Raw genomic sequence first — 23,265 nt, forward strand, 5'->3', positions numbered from 1 at the left:
ATTCAGTTCATAAATAGATGATACATATTCATATTATTTTAGAATTATTATTATTTTTAATATTTAATAAAATATAAGAATATATATTCGCCCTAAACGTAATCTTTTTAGAGTCTAAAGCTGTTAAACCAAATTAATTGGATACGTAGCGAAAAAGTCCATTTCTATTAATTATTAAAAAAAATTACAGTTCAATATCACAACTGCTGATTTCTATGAATATAGAAAAATAGGTCTCATATAAATATATGAAATTTTTAGTTTTGTTTTATGGCCATTAAAATGTTAACTGCCACTGAAAATGCTCTTGTATTATTCCAAAAAGTTAAATATTCCTTTTAATCCTCATTCCAAATTTGGCAGCTAAACTATTATAGATAAAAACACCGAGAAAAATAATTTTTCAATGAAAAATAAATTGATCCATTAAAAATTTATACTCAGTGCTTAATACAAAACAGCATTTTTTTTGCTTCATTTTTATTATTATTTTTTAAATTCTACAATATAGTTGTTTCTCAACTTCATTAAATACTTCATAATTAAATTACTTCATACTTTTCTTCATAATTAATAAATTATGTCATTAAATTCCGGAAACATTAATGTCTTCGCACACAATGACGAGTCAGACTCGCGTATCGGATTACTGAATTTTTAATCTCAAATTTGCAATAAAGTGAAAGAAAGTATTAAGTAATTTAAAATTCAAATATCACTCAAAAACGCTCCAATATCTCAAACGCTCTCAGATTATTATAGGAATTAAAATAGCAATAATTGTCTCTAATGTGTCATCCAATTAGAAAGTTAAGCATATTCGGAGGGGTTAATGTGTCAATATTTCATCTTAGACTCACTAGCATATAAAATTTCTATTCCATCTGTAAGTGCAAAATCGGGCACGAAATACAATCTTGACAAACACGAAACAGGTTAGATTATTTTCAAGTGCAAAAAAGTGCTCCGACTATGTCGAAAAGAGAATAATTTTAATCAAAATGGAAAATTTCATTTTGGGTTGTTCAACGCATCTGGAAAATATCACAAGCTGCATCGAGGCTCTGCTCTCCCGTGTTTCGGTGCGACTTCTTGTTTTTGACTACGAGGCAACTGAATCTATCGGTATAACTGAAGAAAGCGTCTCGCGTGCTACGAGTGATGATGCGGTGGACGTTGCCGACGAGGGGGTCTGCTCTTTCGGCTGCACGTGATGCAGCACTTCTCTTTAAAGTACCAGGTGCCGCACATGTGACGCAGAGACTTGCAGAGCCCGTTCTCCATCTTGTCCCGGCACTCGCTCAGGGCTGAAAAAGCAGAAAAGAAATTTTCCGACATGTAAAGCGCTTGATATTTTTAATTAAAAAAAACTGCGATAGCTTTAGGACACAAGCTTCAAAATATACATACACAAATAAATACGTGTGCATACTAATAAATATCAAAATTTCAATTAAAGTTACGCTTAAATGTTATTTTTTTTTAGAGAAATAGGTTTTTTTAATTTAATATTCTTAATGCTTGAATTGCCCAGCCAATAAGCCGGGGCAGTCCTTAAATCTTCCTTGTGATAGAAAAACCAACACTTGCCTGTCGCGCTTTGCCAGTGGCCACCTTAAATGTCTTCTTTTCTCAGGGTGAAAAATTTTACCCTCTTTGCCCGAAATGCTGCCAGCATCAGGCCTCTGCTGAACATATTCTGGACTGTTTAGGATTTCATTGGAGAGACATTTATTCTTCTCCCTTCCTCGTTTTTGACTTTCTTCTTGTCAACGGATTTTTGGATTTGGTCTGACTAAGTCAGACCATGGAAATTAGCAACAACAACAACAACAACATGCTTGAATAGTTTTTTTTCTATAAAATTTCGTTTCTGAGTACATTGTCTTGAAAGTTACACTGATTTTTATACTTGCGCTTTTAAATGTTTTAAAGCTATTTTACATTTTTAAAAGCTATTTTCAAAAATTTTATCTTTGGTAAAGTTTTCTAACGAAAAACTTTATAAAATAAAATCTAATGCATATTCTTTTGTTTAAATTTGATATAATAATTTCTCTATATATTCTGCAGCTCCTGAATGAGAGAATAAGTAATCTGTTCATTTAGAAATATTCTATAACTGTTTTAATGCTTCACATTGCGAAAATAATTGAAATTTCATGTTATTAATCAGTTGTACACCAATATATAAGGAATGGATCGAAATATAGTTTATTTTAAAGTGAAAGATTTAGCTCATAAATTTCTTACACTATATGCAACATTTTAAGCAAATCATTTTATAAACTTTTAAATTCAAAAATATTAGCTTTATATTACTTTTTAACCAAAACAAAAAGCCCTTTTTTTTTAATTTTCAAAAAACTTTTGTTGTTTAAAGGGCATATTTTGATTTCATACATGCTTTTTTTTCTCAATCTTTTTTATATCAAAAATATAACTATTTTAAAGCAGTTTTCAAAAAAAAAATTGTGATCTTTATAACACACTTTAATAAAAAATTAAGTGATATGTGGCTGTTTTTCAGTATACTTATCGAACATATTTCCCAAAAGTGGTTTTTGAACCATGTTGTCAAAAAAAGTTGTATGTTAACTTTAAAAAAAATACCATTTGTAACAATTTTATTGTAATGAAAATCAAAATTTCATACTCTTGTAGTGAATCTGAGAGATTTTTTAAAAATTTATAATGCTTACAGTAGGGCAAAACGATATCTGTTTTCCTGATATTATCCCCGAATTAGTTTTTCTTTATGTTTTACTTTGCAAATATTTTGGCAATACTTTTGTTTTATACAAAAAATATTAAAAAATTTGGAAAGAGATCAAGCTTTCTTTCCTTGATGCATTCATCCACCGAGTGTGTGATGCTATAAAGTTTTAAAAATTTATTTTCTACTGAATGAAGTGAGTTTTATTTTATATGAAACCTTTTGAAGTGTAAATATTTTCTCACACCAATTAAAATCGATACTTTTGAAAATGTTATAACATAATAGAATTTTTGTTTTGCTTTTTAGTCGTTCTTTTTTAAATTCATTTTTTAAGGCATTTTGATTGAGACAAATTCGGATTAACTCAATTCACTCATGATGAAAACCAAACATTATTCCGATGGACGGTCATTTCAATGTAATCCTTCAGCTCGATGCAAGGAGTTGAGGTAATAAAAATTATACCCAGATAACCTGCACGTCTGTAGATACGCAGAGCCCACTCTAGAGATTACGTCGCTCCGGACAAGAAGACACATTGTCGCTCATTAAAGATGCACTTTCTAAAAATGTGTATTTTGTTTCAAATAAAAGTCGAGTCTTATTGATAAAAATAAATAATAGTAAGCATATGCAGGTAATGATGTCTCTTAATCTAATCAATTTCTTTTTTTTTATCTTAAATTAGCCCGTACTACTTTATTCTGAGAATTTTTCTTATTTCCTGATCAAAATGACACTTCTTTATTTAATTATTGCAAACACGCGCTTTGAAAAATTTGCTGGTTCTGTAATTATCACGCTGCAAGCTAAGAGATAAAAAGTCTCTAACGCCTTCGGCTTCAAAAATACCTAAGATTGCCTTTCCTGAAACAGCATGTGTCAGCAAGGTCCCTTTAAGAATCTCTCAATAAAAGAACTGAGAGAAAAATTTCTCACACTTTCGTTCTTGTGTTCCGGTGCGAACGGACGTATTCCGCCTATGCATTCATCAAACCGTTTCATAGAAAAAAAAATTGAATTTCTACTTTGTATTTTTATAAGCCACTCAAATGCAATCTTGTATGACGTATATTTAGAAAGAAAATGTAACATAATATAAAACTGATAATTAAATACTACAAAAAGTAGAAAGTAATTAAGCCATATCACTGACTCTCTGACCCCCCCCCCCGAAGTCACATGAATAGACTCATTTGATTAGCAATTTTATGTTCAGTTGCCAAAATGGCCAAAACTTTCAGCCGATTTTGATTAATATTGGAATATAAAAATTTCTAGATTAATTTAAACTTAGAAAAACTCTTTCTGCCCCTTAGATAAAGCTGAATTTTCTCTATTAATTCTACAACATTTATGTTAATAAAATCACCGTCAGCTTATATAACTTCTTGAAAAATATTGTCGATATATGTAGTGAGATTTCATATTATTAAAGGAAGAATTCAAAGCCTCACGGCTTTGGATAAATATTCGTGATATTTCGAACGAACACCTGAAATATTGAAAGCATAAGCGTATAATATTTCAAAGGGGTCATTTCAACTGTAATACACTGCAAGGTAATGCTTGCAAATCAACCCTGCAAACAATCAATTCGTAGATTATAGTTAAGTCACTCGACAATAAGTTTGGGTGGAAATCTTAGCTAAGGCTTATATTGTGGCTAGATCATATTTTCGGGGAAATATTATAGAACTACTGTTTTTCTCGGATTCAAAAACCCTTAAAGCTTTTGCACGTTCTTCAAAATGCGTTTATTTCTTCAAAAAAAACAAAAAAAAAAAAAAACGATGAGATAAATTCAGATTATTCGTGGAATTAGAGGCATAATAATTGCTCGGCGTTCAACTGAATCATCCGTTAGCGAAGTAAAATCGACAAACAGCAGCAACGGAACTTTGTGACACGAGAACGTGAAAGAGCGACATCCAACAAGACCGCTCTCTACTCACCTGCTTTGTTTTCGGGACAGGGATCTAAATTGCATGGCTGCCTGTGATTGGGCTTCATCTCCAGAGAGCAGCCGGTAGCCGAACTTTGTGATGTCAGGTTGACGCATTTCACGTGACGGATCTGAACGCCCCCACCACAAGTAGTGGAACACTGGAAGCAAAAATGATAAACAAATTATATTTTAAAAAACTACAATAAGAAGATTAAAACGGATCCATTAAAAATGAGACTAAAATAAAACTTTCAAGAATTTAAAAGTTAGAACACTGGTTTGCAGACAGAAATAGAAGTTTTTCACCATTTGTGAACTCATTTTAGATAGGAGCGAAGAAAAAAAAGGACAATTTAAAAGTGAAATATCATTATAAAACACAGATAAATATGCATTAAAAATTTAAAAGAATAATTGCGGCATTTCTACTAATTATAAAAACGAAAACAGGTCTGCGTCCATCTTTTGGAATTTTACAAGTCAATCTGTTAAATCTAGAATTATCAAATTTTTCCACAGGGATATTTCGGATGGTGAGGAAAAACACCTCGGAATTTTTTTATAAAGATATCCATTTAGATGCCTTGTATTTTTCTTAAAATGGCAATTTTAATTTAATTTGTAACAGTCATTTTTATTCTAATATTTTTTTAATATTCTGTGGCAAGTCATTATGAATATTTCCTGCATTATTTTGTTGCATCCATTTTTTATGAAGTGTATTCACCACGACTTTTAAGATATTTAGTTAATATGCACGATATGCTGAAGAATTATCTACATATATAAAATGCTAACGTACATGGCACAGAAATGGCTCTAATAACTTGTTTTCGTACGGCAACAGTCCAATGCATGCAAATCTTCAGAGCGTTTCCATGAACATTTTTACAGCTGCACTTCATTCCATGCGGAGCTGCAAAACATTGTTAGAAATATTCTAGAAAGAACTCGACGCATCTCCAAAAGCTCCATTCAGTTAAAGGAAAGTAAATGTCATCAAAACAATAAACTGGCGCCACATCTAAAGTTTCATTGAGCTGAAAAAACGATGACCTTTCGCGAAAAGAGTCATCGCTCTTTTCATACCTATGAAAGTTGCTGGTCATATCTTCCAAAACTATTCTCTCACGAAAATAATTTGGTATTATTTTATAACTGAAAAAAATGACGTTTTTAATTATATCTATTTTATATCCATTAAAAATTCTCTTTATTTTTTAAAAATTTAAATGGATACACTCACTGTTACGATGCTTTCAAACTTATGAGAAAATTAAAATTCATTCATCCAAATATTTACTTGCGTACTTTTGCAAATATTAAATTTAAAATTGCTTTATTTCGATCATAACTCCTAAGTAGAGTTCCACTTTTAATTATCATTCTGCACAGGGAGTCATTTAAGGACTGTTACAATGAAATTTTTTCATCTAATCAAATAACATAGTCATTTTAAAAAAATGCATATCCTATGAATAGTTGAATTGTCTAAAAAGACAATGATCAAGATGAACAACTCATCGCCAAAGGCGGTTAGATTCATTATTTTTTTATAAATTTATCAACATGTTTCAACTTAAGCTTACATGCTGTTAGCATACGTTCCTTGCAATAAAATAAAATGCGACATGATGCCGTTTTCATATCAGGACCCAGAATTCGGTGCTGCTCACATGCACATTTGACTCTGTTCCTGTTCAGGAAAACAGAGTAGGATGAAATCACAATTTGAAATGACTCGGTTGAGAATTACATATATATTGTTCACTCTATCCAATGCTTCTGCAACTTTCTTTGGTGCACCCTATTCATGGCCGAAAAATAAAATATATCAGATGAGTTTGGTCATTCTCGTTTAACTTACTTGACTCCATGGCCCATCTACCCAGTCTATGCAGGGTCTGAGGGAACAGGTGGCCGCTTCTTCCGGCTTCGTATCAGGGTTGCAAAGGTGTGCACGAGGACAACTCACCTCCCGACGCATCTCCCCTTCGCCGCACTTGGTAGAACACTGAAAGCAAAAATCGAAAAAGGCATTTGGATGTATCAATGCTCTCTTTTAAATATGAAATGAATAAAAACGACTTTAGAAACATACTACTATTGGTGTAAAAGATGATTAAATATTTTTATTTGTTTGTCTTTAATTTAGAAAGAATAGCACAATTTTTAACCATTTCGGTGGTCAGCTTTCTTGCCTACAGTTTTGGCAATTGACTCACTTCAATGACATCTCTTACATTAAGTGATGTTATCGATTCCCTCGACAAGGCATTCAATCCGTGGCATTTTAATGTTTTTACACTTATGTTATTTATTGTGTATATGATTTCGAATGGAGTCAAGACCTAAGGCATTATAAAATGCCATTAAAAAGATTATTATTCGAAAAGTTTATTTTTTATTGTAAACGATTTGTAAGTGTACCTGACTGTAGTGAGGAATATACTCTTAAATATTAATTATAAAAGAGTATATATCTGACAGATAAGCATATATTCTTTTATAACTCATTTTCTCTATAATTTATTTTGAATGGTAGGCAGACCTCGTCATTCTGAACTCCATTCAGATGACGAAAATGATATTTAAAGTAGAAAATAATCGGAAAATTTCGAAATCGGATTTCGAATCTGTAACCCACCTTACAACTACAACTACAGCACCGCGGCTTTACTGATCTCTATAGATTATGAAGCCTTAGAGACACATTTTTTCGAATTTCACTACCAGATGGCGCATTTCTGTGGCGTCAAAGTTTAGTTAAATTGAATGAAAAGTTTTGAAAATGCATTATCATCGGGAACACACAACTGCGTAGAATTTCAAAACTCTGGCACATCAGAAAGCGAGAGAAAAAAAATCGACTTCGAAATTCCAAAGTTAAATCATGAAGAATATCAAGGTAAAAATGCTTATAATTATTTATGCCCTATTTGCTATTAATGTAAAATAAAAACCTTATTATTAGTCACTTATCATTACTTATAGCAAAATCACACTGAATGAAAGAAATGGAATTATTTGCAAACTTATACCCACGAATAAAACATAACTTTCAAATAAAACGAAATGAACAGATACTGAATCTACGGATAAAATGCTATTTGTAATGTTTTATATTCAAGGATTAAAATGACTTTTGCAAATTTGTGTCACATTAAATATTTTTGGTAAGAGTTTCGAAATATTTCTTTCATATTTGGGATCACATGCGAGATGATGAAAACAAATGCGAATAGGACGCACAGGATTTTTTCAGTATTTCTTTGGCGGTTTCCGCTTCCATTTATTTGTTTTCATTCAGTGAAAAGAAAATATCATTAGTGAATCTACCAGTGATAGAATGTTACCTTTTGGCAGATAATATTTACTCAATCCAAAATATACCTTACTGTATTCTAAACAACTCAGTGCAACAGTTGGAAGTCCAATGTCAAAAGGTCAAATCTGTCCTAAGCCAATAACTGAAAGCGGTGTGAGTTGTCTCCCCAAAACTTCTTCGCACATTTTCTAATAATGAAGATGTGGGCATTGAATAAGGCAGAGAACGCCGAGCATTGCATTGACGAAGAATAGGCTCGAAATATTAACCTGTGGAGTGAATTTGTCATTTTTACTGAATTTATCGTGTGATCTTTGGCAGTGCGGTTAATAGTATGCGAAAACTGAATTTTTATCTTAGACAAGTTTTCCGATTTAAAAAAATTGACACAGAACTGCAATTAAAGTCTCGAAATTTCATTCCAAACTTTCATACAGTTAAGTCATTGCGTTTTTGAGGTATTGTTTTTATATATTTCTGAAAGTACAGACCGACAGACGTTCCATCCCTCATTGGATTTGGCTCAAAATATGACAGGTGCCTACTAGGGATTGCAATACCGGAGCAAAATTTCAATACCGGTATTCGGTATTTTTTAGATCTTAATACCGGGATACCGGTTTTAATACCGGTATTAGAAATTTTAGAAAAAGAAAGAAAACACAGGCGTTTCTTTGTTTTATTTGTCAGTTTTATTAGAAAGGGTAAATATTACAAAAAATAATGTGTAACTTATAAATTATAACAGTATATAAAGAATCACAAAAAAATAAAGGAACAACTTATTTATTTAAATCACAAAAAAGTGTAAATATCACTATTCAGTCTGTGGTACTATTACAAATTTTTGAAAAGTGATCTTAAAAAACATAATGCATTCATTGTACTGTCATTAAGCCTGAAAAGTAATTTTGTACAAAAATTACTAGCTGTCGAAAACGCTCTTTCGGCATCTATGATAGTTAGTGGTACTGTTAGCAATGCACGATATACTTTTTCCAAGTATTTACCTTTAAATCCCTAATCTTCAAATAAATCGATTTCTCGTCCGATGGTTTTGAATATAGCTGATTTCTGCATTGTATTTTGGTTCGTTGAAATTTTCTTATTTATCACTAATTCTAATTTTTGTTCAAGAGACAATTCCTTTTCACTATCGACATCATAATCTTCGATAACTGAACAGAATTCTTTTGAATGTGAATAGGTTTGTGGGTAAAAAATTTTAAGAAAATTTACTATAAACTTAATCAGATTTGAATTGGTTATTTTCTTTTCCTCTTTTTCATTTTCATATTTAAAATCATTATAATTATGTAAATACCATAAGACCTTTTCTATTTCCATATACCTTTCTTCTGTGCGATTTTTGAATGTAATATATAATCTTCAGATAGTGATGTGTGCTGTTAGGAGTAAACGTTGCCAACGTGTTTTAAAATCTAATATTAACATATATTCCGTTTTATTTTCAGTTAATATATATTTTAGTAATATGTCATTTTTCTATAGGGGAACATTTAAATATCTTAACAATTTTTCGAACTTTATAAATTATATGAAGCAATTCTTGATGGGTTAATATTTCAGCCTCATTAGCAATACCTTCTTCAACAATTACATTGCCATTATCTTCATTGTCAATATCACTCACACTCTTACTCTCTTCAAAATTGGGATCCGAAGTTTCTATATCCACAGTATTTGGATTCTTCTGTTCTTTATTTTTTGGTATAACACATATATTACTCCTAACTGAAATCCATGAGCATAGCACAATTGCTGATTTGCACCAATCAACTTTCCAACTTTTTTCAAAACTGTTGCTCCATCAGTCATTATGGATACAATTTCTTCTTTCAGGCATAATCCATGTTTCGCTAATTTAGTTTTAAGTGATTAATTAGTTAATTAATTTCTTCCATTAGGGAGACATAAAATCAAAAACGTATACTATTTTGCTATGTTGGCGATCCCTGAACATATAGTGGAGACAATTTTAAAAATTTCTAGTAAATACCGAAAAACCGGTATTTAAACTTGTGAATACCGGTATTACAAAATTGTACAAATGGCTCAAAATACCAGTATTCGGTATCCCGGTATACCGGTATTGCAATCCCTAGTGCCTACAATACAGATGTTAAATCTGTGCATCGAATTTTTTCCATCTAGATCGTTCCGTTTTGTACTGTCATTTTAATTTGAATTCGAACAACCGGACAGAGAGATATCCTCTTAACAGAATTTGCACAAAATTTGATAGAAATCTATAAATTTGGTGCAGAGATAATTTTCTTCTAATTTATGGCAGTTTAAAGCGCAACGGAGGCTCGTCGAAATCTCGCATCGAATCGCGATTATGATACTTATAGCGATTATGGCACTTTGTCACGATTATGTCACTTTGTATACGAAAACGTGAGAGGCAAAAATAGCTCTAGGAATGTCATTATTTCTGTACGATACACAAATAATTCATATTCGTAGGTAAAAGAAATAAAAACCATTGCATCCATTATTTTTATAATCATAAATCTGTTGAAAAAATTATTTAAACACGGAAAAAATGTTATATTTCAAAATGTCACATTTACAAGAAATGCGGCTGCACAATATCCAGAATTTGAAATATGAACTATTTTACTGTCCAATAAAATCAATATTATCCGTGCGTTTCATTTGCCAAAGCGATTTTTTTTTCAGGTGAAGCCTTCCAGAGAATTTGAATAAAATGGATGCAGATAAAAAGAACAAAACTTTGTCCTATTTTCAGAAACTGGAAAACAAATATTCGAAACAGCCCCTTCTATCATATCTTTTTGCACTGTAATCTCAAACAGAAGATGATGAACAATCAACTTCATATAATATTTCATTATTTTTCGCAAAAGTGAGTAAGCCAGACACAGTTGGCGAGAAATCGTGTCGGCAGGATGAATAAAAACCTTCATCATTAGACACCATCATATGTCACCAGAAAAATGGATCTAAAAAAAAATAGACGAAATGGTTAAAAGTGTCGATTATTTAAAGCTTTACAAATTTTTCTTTTAACTCGATTCATCATCTATGTCAAAAGCGAAGCATTTCTTCTCATCAAACGTCCGTTTCACTGAGGAAGAAAACACATTTCAAATCATTCATTTAATACAATTGAAACTGAATGGACCACGAACAAGTTTATTTTTAAGAAAAAGAAATTCCTGTTCTTAACATTTAACTGCTGCTAGTGGTTGTGTAGTATCGACAGATCGTCGAACGGCTTTCAAAATCAGCAAGCGAATGTACTGGTTCCCTTCTTCACCAGCATTTGATTGCGAAAATTCAGAATGCATTCACTATATTATGAGTATATTTTTATAGATTTTTATTAGAGAGATAATAAGTATTGATAATGTATAACAATATTTTGGTATAACTCACAATTATAAAGCAGGGGACGTTGAAATATTTTTTCTTGTAAGGGAGCGGCGGTCCAGAAAAGGATGGGAAGTTCTGATCTGAGTCGCTGCGTTTTTATGTTCTCCTATACGAAGTACAGAAAAAGTATTGCAATCGCCCAAAAAGTAGAACAAGATATCTTAACAAATCTCCACGCTTCAGGCCTCCCGAAAAACACATTTCGGAAGCAATCCACGCACCACAGCATAACCGTCAGCGTCTCGAAGCGGGATGCGAGCGTTGACAGAAAAGCAGCAGACATCACAGCAAAGCACGTGGGAAAGTAAAAAATTCTTTTTTGAAACAGTCCGTGCAAACCGAGATACGGAGTGCTGCTAAATCATGAAACAGGAGCTTGGAATGCTCTCCGAAGTAAATTGCAGCAGGAATAATTCGGAAAACAGGATGCGAAATGGAGAGCTCAGTTAGCTCTCCTTGTGCTACACAGATTATCTGTAAGCGTTGAAATCAAATTTTTTCCCGCTGCCTCCTTTGCATCAGTCGTCGGTAACGTTTAATAGAAGTTTTCTTTGGCACGACACAATTACTTTCAAGTGATAATCCCAGTCATTTCCAAGTGATAACCAGATTTAAACATTTTTTGGTCTAAATCAAGGACTGAAGAGCACAATATGAGGCTTCTATTTTAATAAGTGGATTCATTTACTTTCACATTTCAATATTTTATTAACTTAGCAACATTTATTGCTTATTTGATTTAATTTTGATTTTTTTTAATAAATTTAAAAAAAGGCATATGATATTGTTACGAAATTTCCGGGTTCGTTTGGATAGTGGGACTTATATGGTGCGGAGAACGCTCAATCAGCAGGCGGCAGTAGAAAATAAAACAACGACGTTTATTTACACAAAGACACACAGGACAGCACAAAGACGACAACTATATACAGCACAAAAGACGATTATCTTCAGCCGAGACGTGCAGCATACAACAGCATACAAAACAGCAGCATACAACAAACTCTACTGCAGACAGTAGTACACAGCTTAGTTCAGCACTAGCTTCATTCCGTCGCTGCTCCGCTTATCTCTGGAAGGCCAGTTCTTAATCGTCGGTTCCGACTACGACGACCCTGGCAGCTGCGGCCGCCTCCTTTTATAGGTCTCAGGGCGCGGGGCTAGAAGCCTCTCAACCAATCAGGGACCTTTCGAGGCGTAACTCGGTTCCTACTGGACGGGTCGGGAAAATTCTCGATGTTTCGGGTATAATCTATTTTGGTACCAAAGTCGCCAAATTCATCTCCAAGTCGCCAAGCTCTGGGACCTCCTATAGAACCAACTATGCTGGGAAGCAGCATCACAGGTTCGTAACAATATTATTTATTAATTACTAGTCACCTCACAAGGGGATTAGCTGGTTCCCCGGGAATATTGGCTATATTTGATTTCAGATCAATTATTTTTTATAATAGCAGGATTTCGCAAACATTTCTGACATTAAAATCGTGTTATTAGAATTGGTTTCATTAACCCTTATGTTCATTTTGTATAGTATACCATACATACAGCTTTATAAAAATATACTACCACTATAAAATAAAAATATATATAAAATATAAAAAATATAAAAATATAAAAAAATATATAAAATATAAAATAAGCTACCTATATACATTTTTTTTTCTTTTCTTCAAAAAAGCAATCTTGCCACGATAAGGGTTAAATTCTGTTGATCGTGTAGACGAACCTTTCTAAGGAAGATAGTCCTGTAACATCATAGCTTATTCAAACCGTCATTGTATGGTTCATCTATCTTATACATGTCCTTGCATTATAACTTCGTTTTTAGAGGATTCATAAGCTATACGTATATCAAACAAAATTATTTGCTGAGGAATTATTATTGAGGAAAAAAATTTTCACTGTCAAAATTCAGCCAAAATTCGCCTGTCAATTAAATTTGAATCACTAAAAAGACAATTTTGAAATACTGTAAAATATATTTTTGTGCCACAATATGTTATCGCAGAAAAACGCTAAAATTCAGCTCAACTTTTAATTTATAAAAATTCTATTTTAAATTTTTAAAAATAACTCCTAGAGGGCACATTCACACCCTCTGAGACAAATATGTACCGAATATGGTAGTTGCAGGTCAAATGGATATGGCTTATAGAGCGCCAATACATACACTCATCGTTATTATTAGTATCGATGTATCATGACTAGGTGATAACCACGCCGCTATCCACTATTACTTAAGCCTGCATTCGGTGTTTATAAAAGTTAACGTAATGATAATAAAAAAATCTGATCCACTGTACTGCGCAAAATGTTAATATTATCTTAATAATCTATACTTCATAGAATTTATATTTCTCAGAAATCTATTTATTTGGCAATGAGCCATTTTCCATCGATCTGTTCACGAAACATCTGTTTCCCTCTCTGTCCCTGGACGCCGGCCTGATTTGATATCCGCCACTGGGAATTCCACAAAACTTGAGCTTCAGCCCAACATTTTAGCGTTTGGCAAGCAATATTCCGTGACTTCATCATAAGATCGTACCGTCATCTGTTGAGAGTAACGGAGAAATTGGAGAACGAAAACGAGATTTATTATAATATTTTTCTTAGAATCGTGGATTCGTTTTTTGATTTGAAAGATATAACGGTCTTTTGTTTATAAAAAAGCGAAGCTGCGTTTAAAAATACTTTACGGTGGATTTTGTTTTTGCATCTTACTCTCAAGTTTAGACAAGTTTTTATTTGTTTCTCCTCATATTTCTACTCTGCTAAATTCATTTTGTCCGAGGTAAGATTGTTCCTTTATATTTTGTGAATTTTTTCTTCATTGCAAGCTGAGTCGCACATTTGTATCAGTGCAAAACTTTAGTGATGAGTCCTTTCAAATGAATTCTGAAACTCTCGCCTTCAACACGATGCCTCAAATTACTGATATTTATTTTTTGAATGAAAAACCTGCCAAGGACCTTGTGCTAAATTTAGGTCAGAAACATTACGAGGAAATAAACGTTATTTTTTCTAATGCGAATGCTTCTTCTCAAATACCGCGCACAAACCCCATTCTGATGCAAACTTTCATAAAGCAAAATATCGACAGACACTCAAATATCATGAACATGAGATTTACCCGGCAAGGGAAACTAATTTTTACTACAAAGGATCCGGGATGCGCAAAACAACTTCTTAGCTTAGAGCAGATTAACGATACTAAGGTTACTTTAAACGTTATTTGGGAAGGAGTTACTTCTAGATTTCTGCTTATTGATATGCCCACATGTGTTCCACTCAAAGAAGTTGCAGATGAACTGCGACAGTTTAACGATATTGAAATCAGAGAGATGAGACGTTTTGTCAAACAAAATTCGACACAACAAACTTCTCCAATTCTCGTAACAATTCTGAGTACTTCTCTTCCAGATTCAGTTAAACTTTCGCTTACAATCCAGAAAATTCGACCTTTTATCGATCGGCCTAGACAGTGTTCAAAATGTTACAGTTTCCTACACCCATCTAGGATATGTTCGAAAGACCAAGTTTGCCAATTATGTGGAACAGAACACGTTGGAAATTGTCAAAACCCAGGTAAATGCATTAACTGTCAAGGTTCTCATGCAGCAACATCTAAAGCATGTCCCTTGTACGTCAAAGAACAACAAATTTTGGATCTAAAATGTCGTAACCACCTCACTATGGGGGAAGCACGACGCATATTTAATGCATCTTCTAATACAACTTATGCGACTGTTACTAGATCGAACACGGAACCCATTGACTTTGAAAAATCTTTAACGACAAAATGGAATCCATCATCCAAAACATCAACAAAAAGATGGAACAGCATTTCAACGACAAAATGGAATCCATCATCCAAAACACCAACAAAAAGATGGAGCAACATTTCAATGCTCTATTGGAAATATTTCAAAAGACGGTCGAGTCTATGGTGCAGCAGTTAATTCATGTGATTGACAAAGGTGAAAAAATTAAATCTCCATCCAGGAAGGAAAAAGCTTTACTTAATGCTTCGAAAAACTTCGCTAGTTCTACTAGTCAACCCATGCAATGGGACGCTGGTGGCCCTGCTGGGACTTCGGATTAATAATCTTTTTTTGCGCTTTGTTTCCTTTTTGCTGTTTTATGTTTCCTCTCCCACTTTACTGCTTGTTATTTGTTTCTCTTCTTTGCAAAGCGCTGCTTCAATTTTATCTTTCCCAAATGCTTGTTTTGTGTGTGTGTGTGTGTGTGTGTACGTCACCCCGGTGTTTGGTTTACCTCTTGCAGAGTTTGCAGATTGCTTTTTCCTTTTCTGTTGGTTTAATTTATTAGGATGCGTTTTGTTCAGTGGAATTGCCGTAGTATTAGGAATAAAAAAATCTGGCTTGGTATTCCCCCCTTCTCAATTTCAGATTTCTGGATTTTTCAAGAAACTTTTCTTTATGCTGAAGAAGATTTTAGTTTCTATAAAAAAAGGTTTTTTAGATCTCACAGGGAAGACAGACTGGGAGGGGGCCTTTTAATTGGAATCCCCGATCATTTGTCGGCATACATAATCCCTTACGATGTACCTCAAAATTCGGACGTGGAAATACTGACCGTTAAAATCATTACAGCTTCTCTAAACTTTTGTATAGTAAACATTTACGCTCCTACAGGTTTTGACATTGAAATTTTCGGAAACTTTTTTAACTCACTTTCTGAACCAACGTTCATCTTTGGTGACTTTAATTTACATCACCCTTTTTGGGGCTCAACCACTTCTTCCAGACTCAGCAACAATTTTGTCGATTGGTTAACGGATTCAAATTTTGTCATTTTAAATACTTCGAACCCGACGCACATTACTCCTGCAGGTAACCAATCACTTCTGGATCTTACCCTTTGTTCCAAATCACTCTTCTGTAGCTCAGATTGTTTTGTTGCTGAATCATCTTTTGACAGCGAACATTTCCCCATAATTTCCACCTGCAAAGTTTTACACAACAAACAAAGGTTCCTCACAAAAATTAAATGGCAATCTATTCTTTTTCAATCGGAAAAATTTTTTGAAGATACAAATCTTAACCTAGACTCAGTTTCATCAAACATTTCAGAAATCATATCCAATAATACTAGAAAAATACCTTTGAATAACAAACAATACCCACCCTGGTGGGATAAAACCTGTCACAAACTTTACAACCTTAAAATCATATATCGGAAGAAAGCATTAAAATGCATATCAACTAAATTTTGGATTCTTCACAAAAAATTCGCAAGCAGATTCAAATTTTATAGTAAACAAGCAAAACAAAAATTTTGGGATAACTTATGTAATAGTGCAAGAAATCCTCGTTTATTTTATTCTATCTTAAGAAAACTGGATCAGCAATATGAAGATAATAACTCCTTCAACACCATTTCTGTTAACAATTCTTTTATCACAAACCCATTCGTGCAAAGTAATCTGTTCGCAGAATTTTATGCCAACAATTCCAGTACTCACGAACCATTACCAATCCAGTTTACGGACAATCAGGAAAGCAAATTAAACGGAGCACTTCAAATGGGAGAATTACAATTCGCAATTAAAAAATCAAAAACAACAACCCCAGGTCCAGACAATATTCCCGCATCCTTTTTCAAAAAACTTAACAAAAATGCAAATTATTACATCCTTCAATTATTTCAACATATTTTTAACACAGCATATGTTCCCAAAACATGGAAACATGCACTTATTATTCCCATTCCAAAACCAAATAAAGACAAGCTTCAGATAACATCATATAGGCCAATAGCTCTAACATCTGTTTTTTCCAAAATCTTTGAACGTATCTTATGTAAAAGAATTACTGATTTTCTTACAAAGAACAAAAAACTTCATCCAAAACAATTTGGTTTTTTACCATACAAGGACAATAGGGCAGCCACTTACTCATTATATTACAGCATTTCAAAAGCAAAGAGGGAAAAAAAACATTTCATTGGTATTAGTCTCGACATCGCAAAAGCTTATGATTCGGTTTATATTGACGGATTGATATATAAATGCTTGGAATTGGGCATCTGCGGGAAGATATGCGCTTGGTTGCATCAATTCCTTAGTCACCGTTCGTTTCAAGTGCGATGGAGACAAACACTCTCCGACATGAGAATTACAAACAAAGGATTAGCACAAGGTAGTGTCCTCTCGCCAATCTTATGGACAATTTTTATATCGGATTTTTTTGAAACTCTTGAAAATGAAGTTGATTGTTTGATCTTTGCGGACGACATATTTATATTTTGCTCGCACCAGTCTATTGAACTTATTGCTAAGAAATTACAAAAAACAATGGAAAACGTACATCAATGGTGTACGTATTGGAAGCTTCCAGTTAATGCAGAGAAAAGTTACATAGCCGATCTTTCAAACAAAATTAATTTTACCCACCCAAATATCTCACTAGCAGGAACGAACATCCAATGGAAAAACTCAATTACATTCCTCGGAATTCCTTTTTCAAAAAGAAATCAAAACGGATCGATCTTAAATAGAATTAAAAATAAAGCTTTAAAAAAAATCAACGCATTAAAGGGTTTTGCATATAAACATTATAGCCCAAGAACAAAAGATTTAATCACAATCACAGACAATAGCATTTGCAGCTTATTCTTTTACGCCAGTCCCATTATCAACAAATTTCCAGAAACTCACATGAAAGCATGTAATATTATTCAGACCAAAGCACTTCGCATTGCACTTGGTGTTCCACAGTGGACACCAAATAAAGCTCTCCTTTACATCTCCAATCAGGAAATTCTCAGTGAAAAAATCAAACGTTTATCCTTACAATTTCTCATTAAGCAGATTTCTATCAGTTCCTTCTCCGCCATCTACAAATTAGATTTAGAACATTTCAATCTTGCTCTTATTGAACAGGACAAAATTTTTCTGGATAAAATTTTTTCTGATCTAAACATTAATTGGAATCGCATTATTTCTGATCAACATTTTTTGCAACTTCCAAGAGAAAATTGCAGTATTATTATTTCAAAATACCCTTTTCAAAACAAATCTCTCCCACACTCAGCTATTAATGGCAGTTTTCAAGAAACGCTTCAAAAGGACTTCAAACAATGTTTCATTATCGCAACTGATGCATCGAAATCGCAAAACTTAACTTCAATCGCCGGCATTTTGGATCTGTCTCAATTTGTTTTTCGAACCCACAACATCAATTCAATTTTTACAGCTGAAGCTCTTGCAATTTGCCAGGCTCTGGACTATCTTTACGTTCCTGAGAAACATTTGCTTCTTCTTACAGATAGTCTTTCAGTTCTTACAGCACTTCAAAAATTTTCATATAAATCCCCATCCATTATTCATAAAATTGTGGCCAAAATTGTGGAAAAATCTCAGATTAACCAACATATTACTTTTCTATGGATCCCAGGGCATTCGACAATTTTATGGAATGAAAAAGCGGACTTGATCGCAAAATCAGTTACAGAAATCAGCCCATTGAATGGATCGCATCGGAAGACATCATCTCACGCATCAAACAAATCTCAAAAAGAAAAACAACAGACAGGTATAGACAGAGCAAATATTATGAAATTCTTGGTGAAATTCCAGACATAAAAAATATTGCTAAATGGACAAGAAATAGAAGAGAAGACATCATTTGCGCTAGTATATCTACCAAAACACTCATTACACCTGGCCTTCTACATCGTTTCAACCTGTCGAATCAACCAAATTGCGAAACATGCCACTCTTTGAATAATTTGGATCATATCTTACTGCACTGCCAAAAATACTCAAGCGTAAGACGTTGCCTGTGGTCGAAGTTGGGCCTCAACTCTCTTTCAAGCTGTAATTTCAAACAACTCACGAGCAAAGCATTTGCAGATAAACTCTCTCTCCATATTTTCCTTCAACACTTGAAATTTTTTGACATTTATTGATTGAAGATATTGTTGAAAGCTGGGATGACAGCCTTTGTAGCTAAAAATCCCTAAATCCCCCTCATTCAAACAAACAAAAAAACAAACCGTCATCTTAAGACGAACCAATGTTTACAAATGGTGGAGGATCAAAGGGCTAGAGCAATTTATAGTCGGGCTGATTGTCGTGAATCACCTCATAATCAGGGAAAGTGGGACAGAAAGTTTAAAACAACAAAATAAAACTTTCTTAGTTTTTAATTTCTCGTATAAGAAGTAGAGAGAAAGTATTGTAATCGTCAAAAAAATTCAAACTCGAGATTTTGACGAATCTGCACGTTGTATATGTTCCGAGTTTCAAAAAACACATTTCTGGAAAATGTCTGTCCGTCTATGACAAAAATAACTTAAAAACTCTTTTAGCTAGATGGATGAAATTGGATATGCAGACAAAATGTGTAGATTTCTGTCAAGTTTTCGGCACAATCCATTTAGAGGTAGTCTATCTGGCTGTACGAATATAAGCTAACAGGAGAACAACAAAATGAAGATGGCCAAATAGATAAAATTTGGCACACACATTTGACATCCATAGTGCAGAGCCAAATCCAACAAGAGATGGATCGTCTGTTGGTTTGTACTTCCAAAAGTATGTAAAAGCGATAACTCAGAAACGCAATGACTTAAATGTATCTGATTTTGTGACTGCAGTTGTAGTTCTGCGCCAAATTTTACTTTCAGTCATTTGGGTAAAATGTGCCTAACGATCAAATTCGATTATCCGATGCTATTAACTGTTAGGTATTAATTGAAAAAGAAAAAGAAAAAATTTCGCCGAGGGTCACTCGATAGATTCAATAAAAATGCTAAATTAATATCAAAGGTTTATATTTCCTACGTAAAGTGGGTAAATGCTATGCAAGAAGTTCTCTTTCTTACTCAAGGTTCATCATTTTTTGCGTGATATGGGGGGGGGAATAATATTTTGTCTAGAATATATGCTGAGACGGCGTTAGCAGGAGGGCAATGGCCCCTCTGGCGGCAAGGAATTGAGTTTCATCGACAAAAGTCTTCACCATTTCAGGATGGTTGCACGTTTTCGAATATTATAATTTAAAAACTACCCTAAAGTTAATATGCTATAAACAGTCGAAATATCTAAGTAACGGTTAAAATATTTTGACCATATTTAATCAAATAATCGATAAGGTGGCAGGTCAATAGGATGCCGAATTTTGCGGATGACTTTTGATCGGCCGATGATAAGCTCAGTGCTATGGATGTCGAAGAAGTTAAATCCGCCGCTTTGATTGAAATGCATTCATCCAGCTTATACCTTTGATCCGATAACGTGAAACGCATTTTGCCCACCATTTCTGGATTATGAACTAAATACGAGGGAAGTCCGCAGATTTTCAGGGAATGTCGCAGCTTATAATTCAAATGTCGTTCGTTCAGCTTATAATTTGCACTATATTTAGCAGAATAATCAAGGAGCAGGCAAGTGAAAAGACGTTGTATTTTTGTAGACTCATCTTTGTCTTTCGACTAAGATGTTATCATAGGTCTTGAGAAAAAAAAAGGATCTCCATCGAGTATTTCGATTACCTGCATTTGGAGTTTTTAGGAAAATATACTTTTATATCATGCATGAGTAGGGGCGTTTTCCCTCATTCAGAATTCAATGAATAACAGGTTCTAAAATGAATCGTCGTTTTATTCATCTCGTTTTCACTTCTCCGGTAACAAATTGGTCAATTTATTTAGTTTATTTCACTGTGAGAATTTTTAAAATAAATTTAATAAAACACTCTTGTTTCTCTACACTCTTGTGTAATATGTCCGCTAAGAAGAGTTACTTTGCTCTGAATTCATGATAAGCCAATGTGATAAGTAAATTGTATAATTACACATTTATTTAACAGTAAAATATCTGTTTTTCGCAATCTAATTTACAGTCTGCACTTATCACACTAAAACAATATTGCCGGCAAAAAATAAATATATGTGGTATAATAGATTTTTAGCTGCACTAAAAGAGATGGCCCTAGTATGCACTAAATTTATTAAATAAATCATTACCAAAATTCTTTAGATTGCATTCAGTATTACAACTATGCTATTGGGAAACGTATTTTTTCATTTTTTTTTTCTTTTAGTTATTCTTAGCGGCAAAATCTATTTAATTTCAGGCGTTTCTAAATTTTTAATAGATTTTTGATAAAAATGTCTTGATGAAATGATGATTAAAATAGTTTTTCATAGAATATTCATATATAACACACTGACCTGTAAACATCTTTTGATAATCAGTAAAAGAAACTAAGATATATTTTTTTTTTTTTTTTACAAATATCTTTGTAAATTGTAACAATGAAAAAAAGGGTCAGTATCTGAATAAAAGAAAAACTAAATAATACTTAATTTTTGTTCATTAAATGTAAAAATTAGTTATTATGAAGTCAAAGTAGAGAAAAGGTGATTGTCCCCCTGCCGGTTTTGTATTCACCCCCCGTCAGCAAATCTCTGCCGCCGCATCTGAGTGTATGCAAGGAAGTTTTGAGGAGACTATTCCATCTGGTTCGAAAGTGCATTGCTGAGTCATTGTTAGTACTCTTCCCCTTTAATTATTGTTTTAAAATAATTTCTGACGCATCACATTTTTATTAATATTGAATTAATATTTTATAATTATTGAAATGGCGCGGGTAATTTGCAACAAATTTAAATGTTTTTTTTAAATTCATCTCGACCGGAAGCTGAGGGAGTAATCACCTGACTCCATTCTGAGATTATCCAGTCCAGGCAGGGTTCAGTGTTGCAAGTTTCGAGAGTGACGGGTCTTTTGTAGGCATCGCAAAGTTCCTCGACAACCACGTGCTTCGAAACGGTATCCAGACAGACGGCGTCTCGCTTCCTCGATCCTCCATCGCAGCGATTAGAGCACTGTGAGAAAGGAAGAAATTAATTCCGATAGTTTTTTTTTTGTTTGTTTCCCTTACCAAAGTTTAAATTAAACTACGTTGTTGTCTTTCTTACCAAAGACGCTGAAGAACAATGGAAGTTTAAATTAAACTACAATGTTGAATTGTAATAATTCCTCAGGTCCTCACTAGATGTCGCTACGATTGCGCATTATGAGGAAGGCTACGAAAAAGAAAATGTTTTCGCTTCTTTTCAAAATTTATAACAATACCATAATATTAAAAGAGATATCGTGTTTTATTGTTAAAAAATATTTAAGTGTAAAAACGCACCATCATGAACTTGCATTCCATAAACAAAGAGTTCCTTGGATTGAAAATTTGATTTTATGTATTTCTTTCTAATAATTCGCTGAATTCACAAACAAAGAGTGAACGACTTTTTGTGCCATGTTTTAAACAAAAATATCGTGAGGGATTTTGGATACCTGCTTTATTCTAAGGTTTTAAACTCCTTTGTTCACATCCAGTATATTTGTCCCCAAACCCTCAAAGTTTCTTTCAACATTCCATTTATCATTCCTGCTGGGAGAAAAACTTTTAAAGAGCTTAGCAAACAGTAGAATTTCCACCGATACATCAAGAAACCGGAACTCACGAAAAGCTCTGATTTTCAATTATTATATGCAACATTGCAATATAATAAATCGAAACAGAAAAACCAATTTCTGTAATTGTTTCAATATTTCTTAGGCGATTGTTCCTTGATTTATTAATATTACTATTATTTACATATTTTCATGGGTCTTCCATTTTCACTCCTCGGATTTGTATGTATTTTTTACTGTTGCAACTGAAATATAGCCGATTGCCAAAGCCTCGGAAAAATTCGAGGTAAAAGATGACATCACAATGTTCCAGATGTCACAAATTTGCTACTACAAAAGAGTTACGACAGGAGAGTGAATAGATGAAAAACCGGATCCACTCCTAAAAGCCTTAAGGG

At 33.3% G+C, this 23,265-nt stretch overlaps 1 protein-coding gene across 2 annotated transcripts in view; it reads right to left on the bottom strand.

The window, feature by feature from the left end:
• Positions 1-975: 975 nt before the first annotated feature.
• Positions 976-23,265, bottom strand: part of LOC129971661 (A disintegrin and metalloproteinase with thrombospondin motifs 7-like) — a 193,641-nt gene continuing 171,351 nt past the window's right edge. Inside the window, exons 23-26 of one of the 2 annotated variants that reach the window (XM_056085629.1) lie at positions 22,111-22,281; positions 6,535-6,681; positions 4,675-4,825; positions 976-1,307 (exon numbers count right to left, since the gene is read on the bottom strand). In XM_056085629.1, coding sequence (XP_055941604.1) covers positions 1,153-1,307; positions 4,675-4,825; positions 6,535-6,681; positions 22,111-22,281 — 624 coding nt within the window. In that variant the 3' untranslated portion in view covers positions 976-1,152. The remainder of the gene's footprint in view (positions 1,308-4,674; positions 4,826-6,534; positions 6,682-22,110; positions 22,282-23,265) is intronic. The other variant, XM_056085631.1, reaches the window with a different exon arrangement.

This window comes from Argiope bruennichi, chromosome 6, assembly GCF_947563725.1.
Source record: "Argiope bruennichi chromosome 6, qqArgBrue1.1, whole genome shotgun sequence".
NCBI lineage: Eukaryota > Metazoa > Arthropoda > Arachnida > Araneae > Araneidae > Argiope > Argiope bruennichi.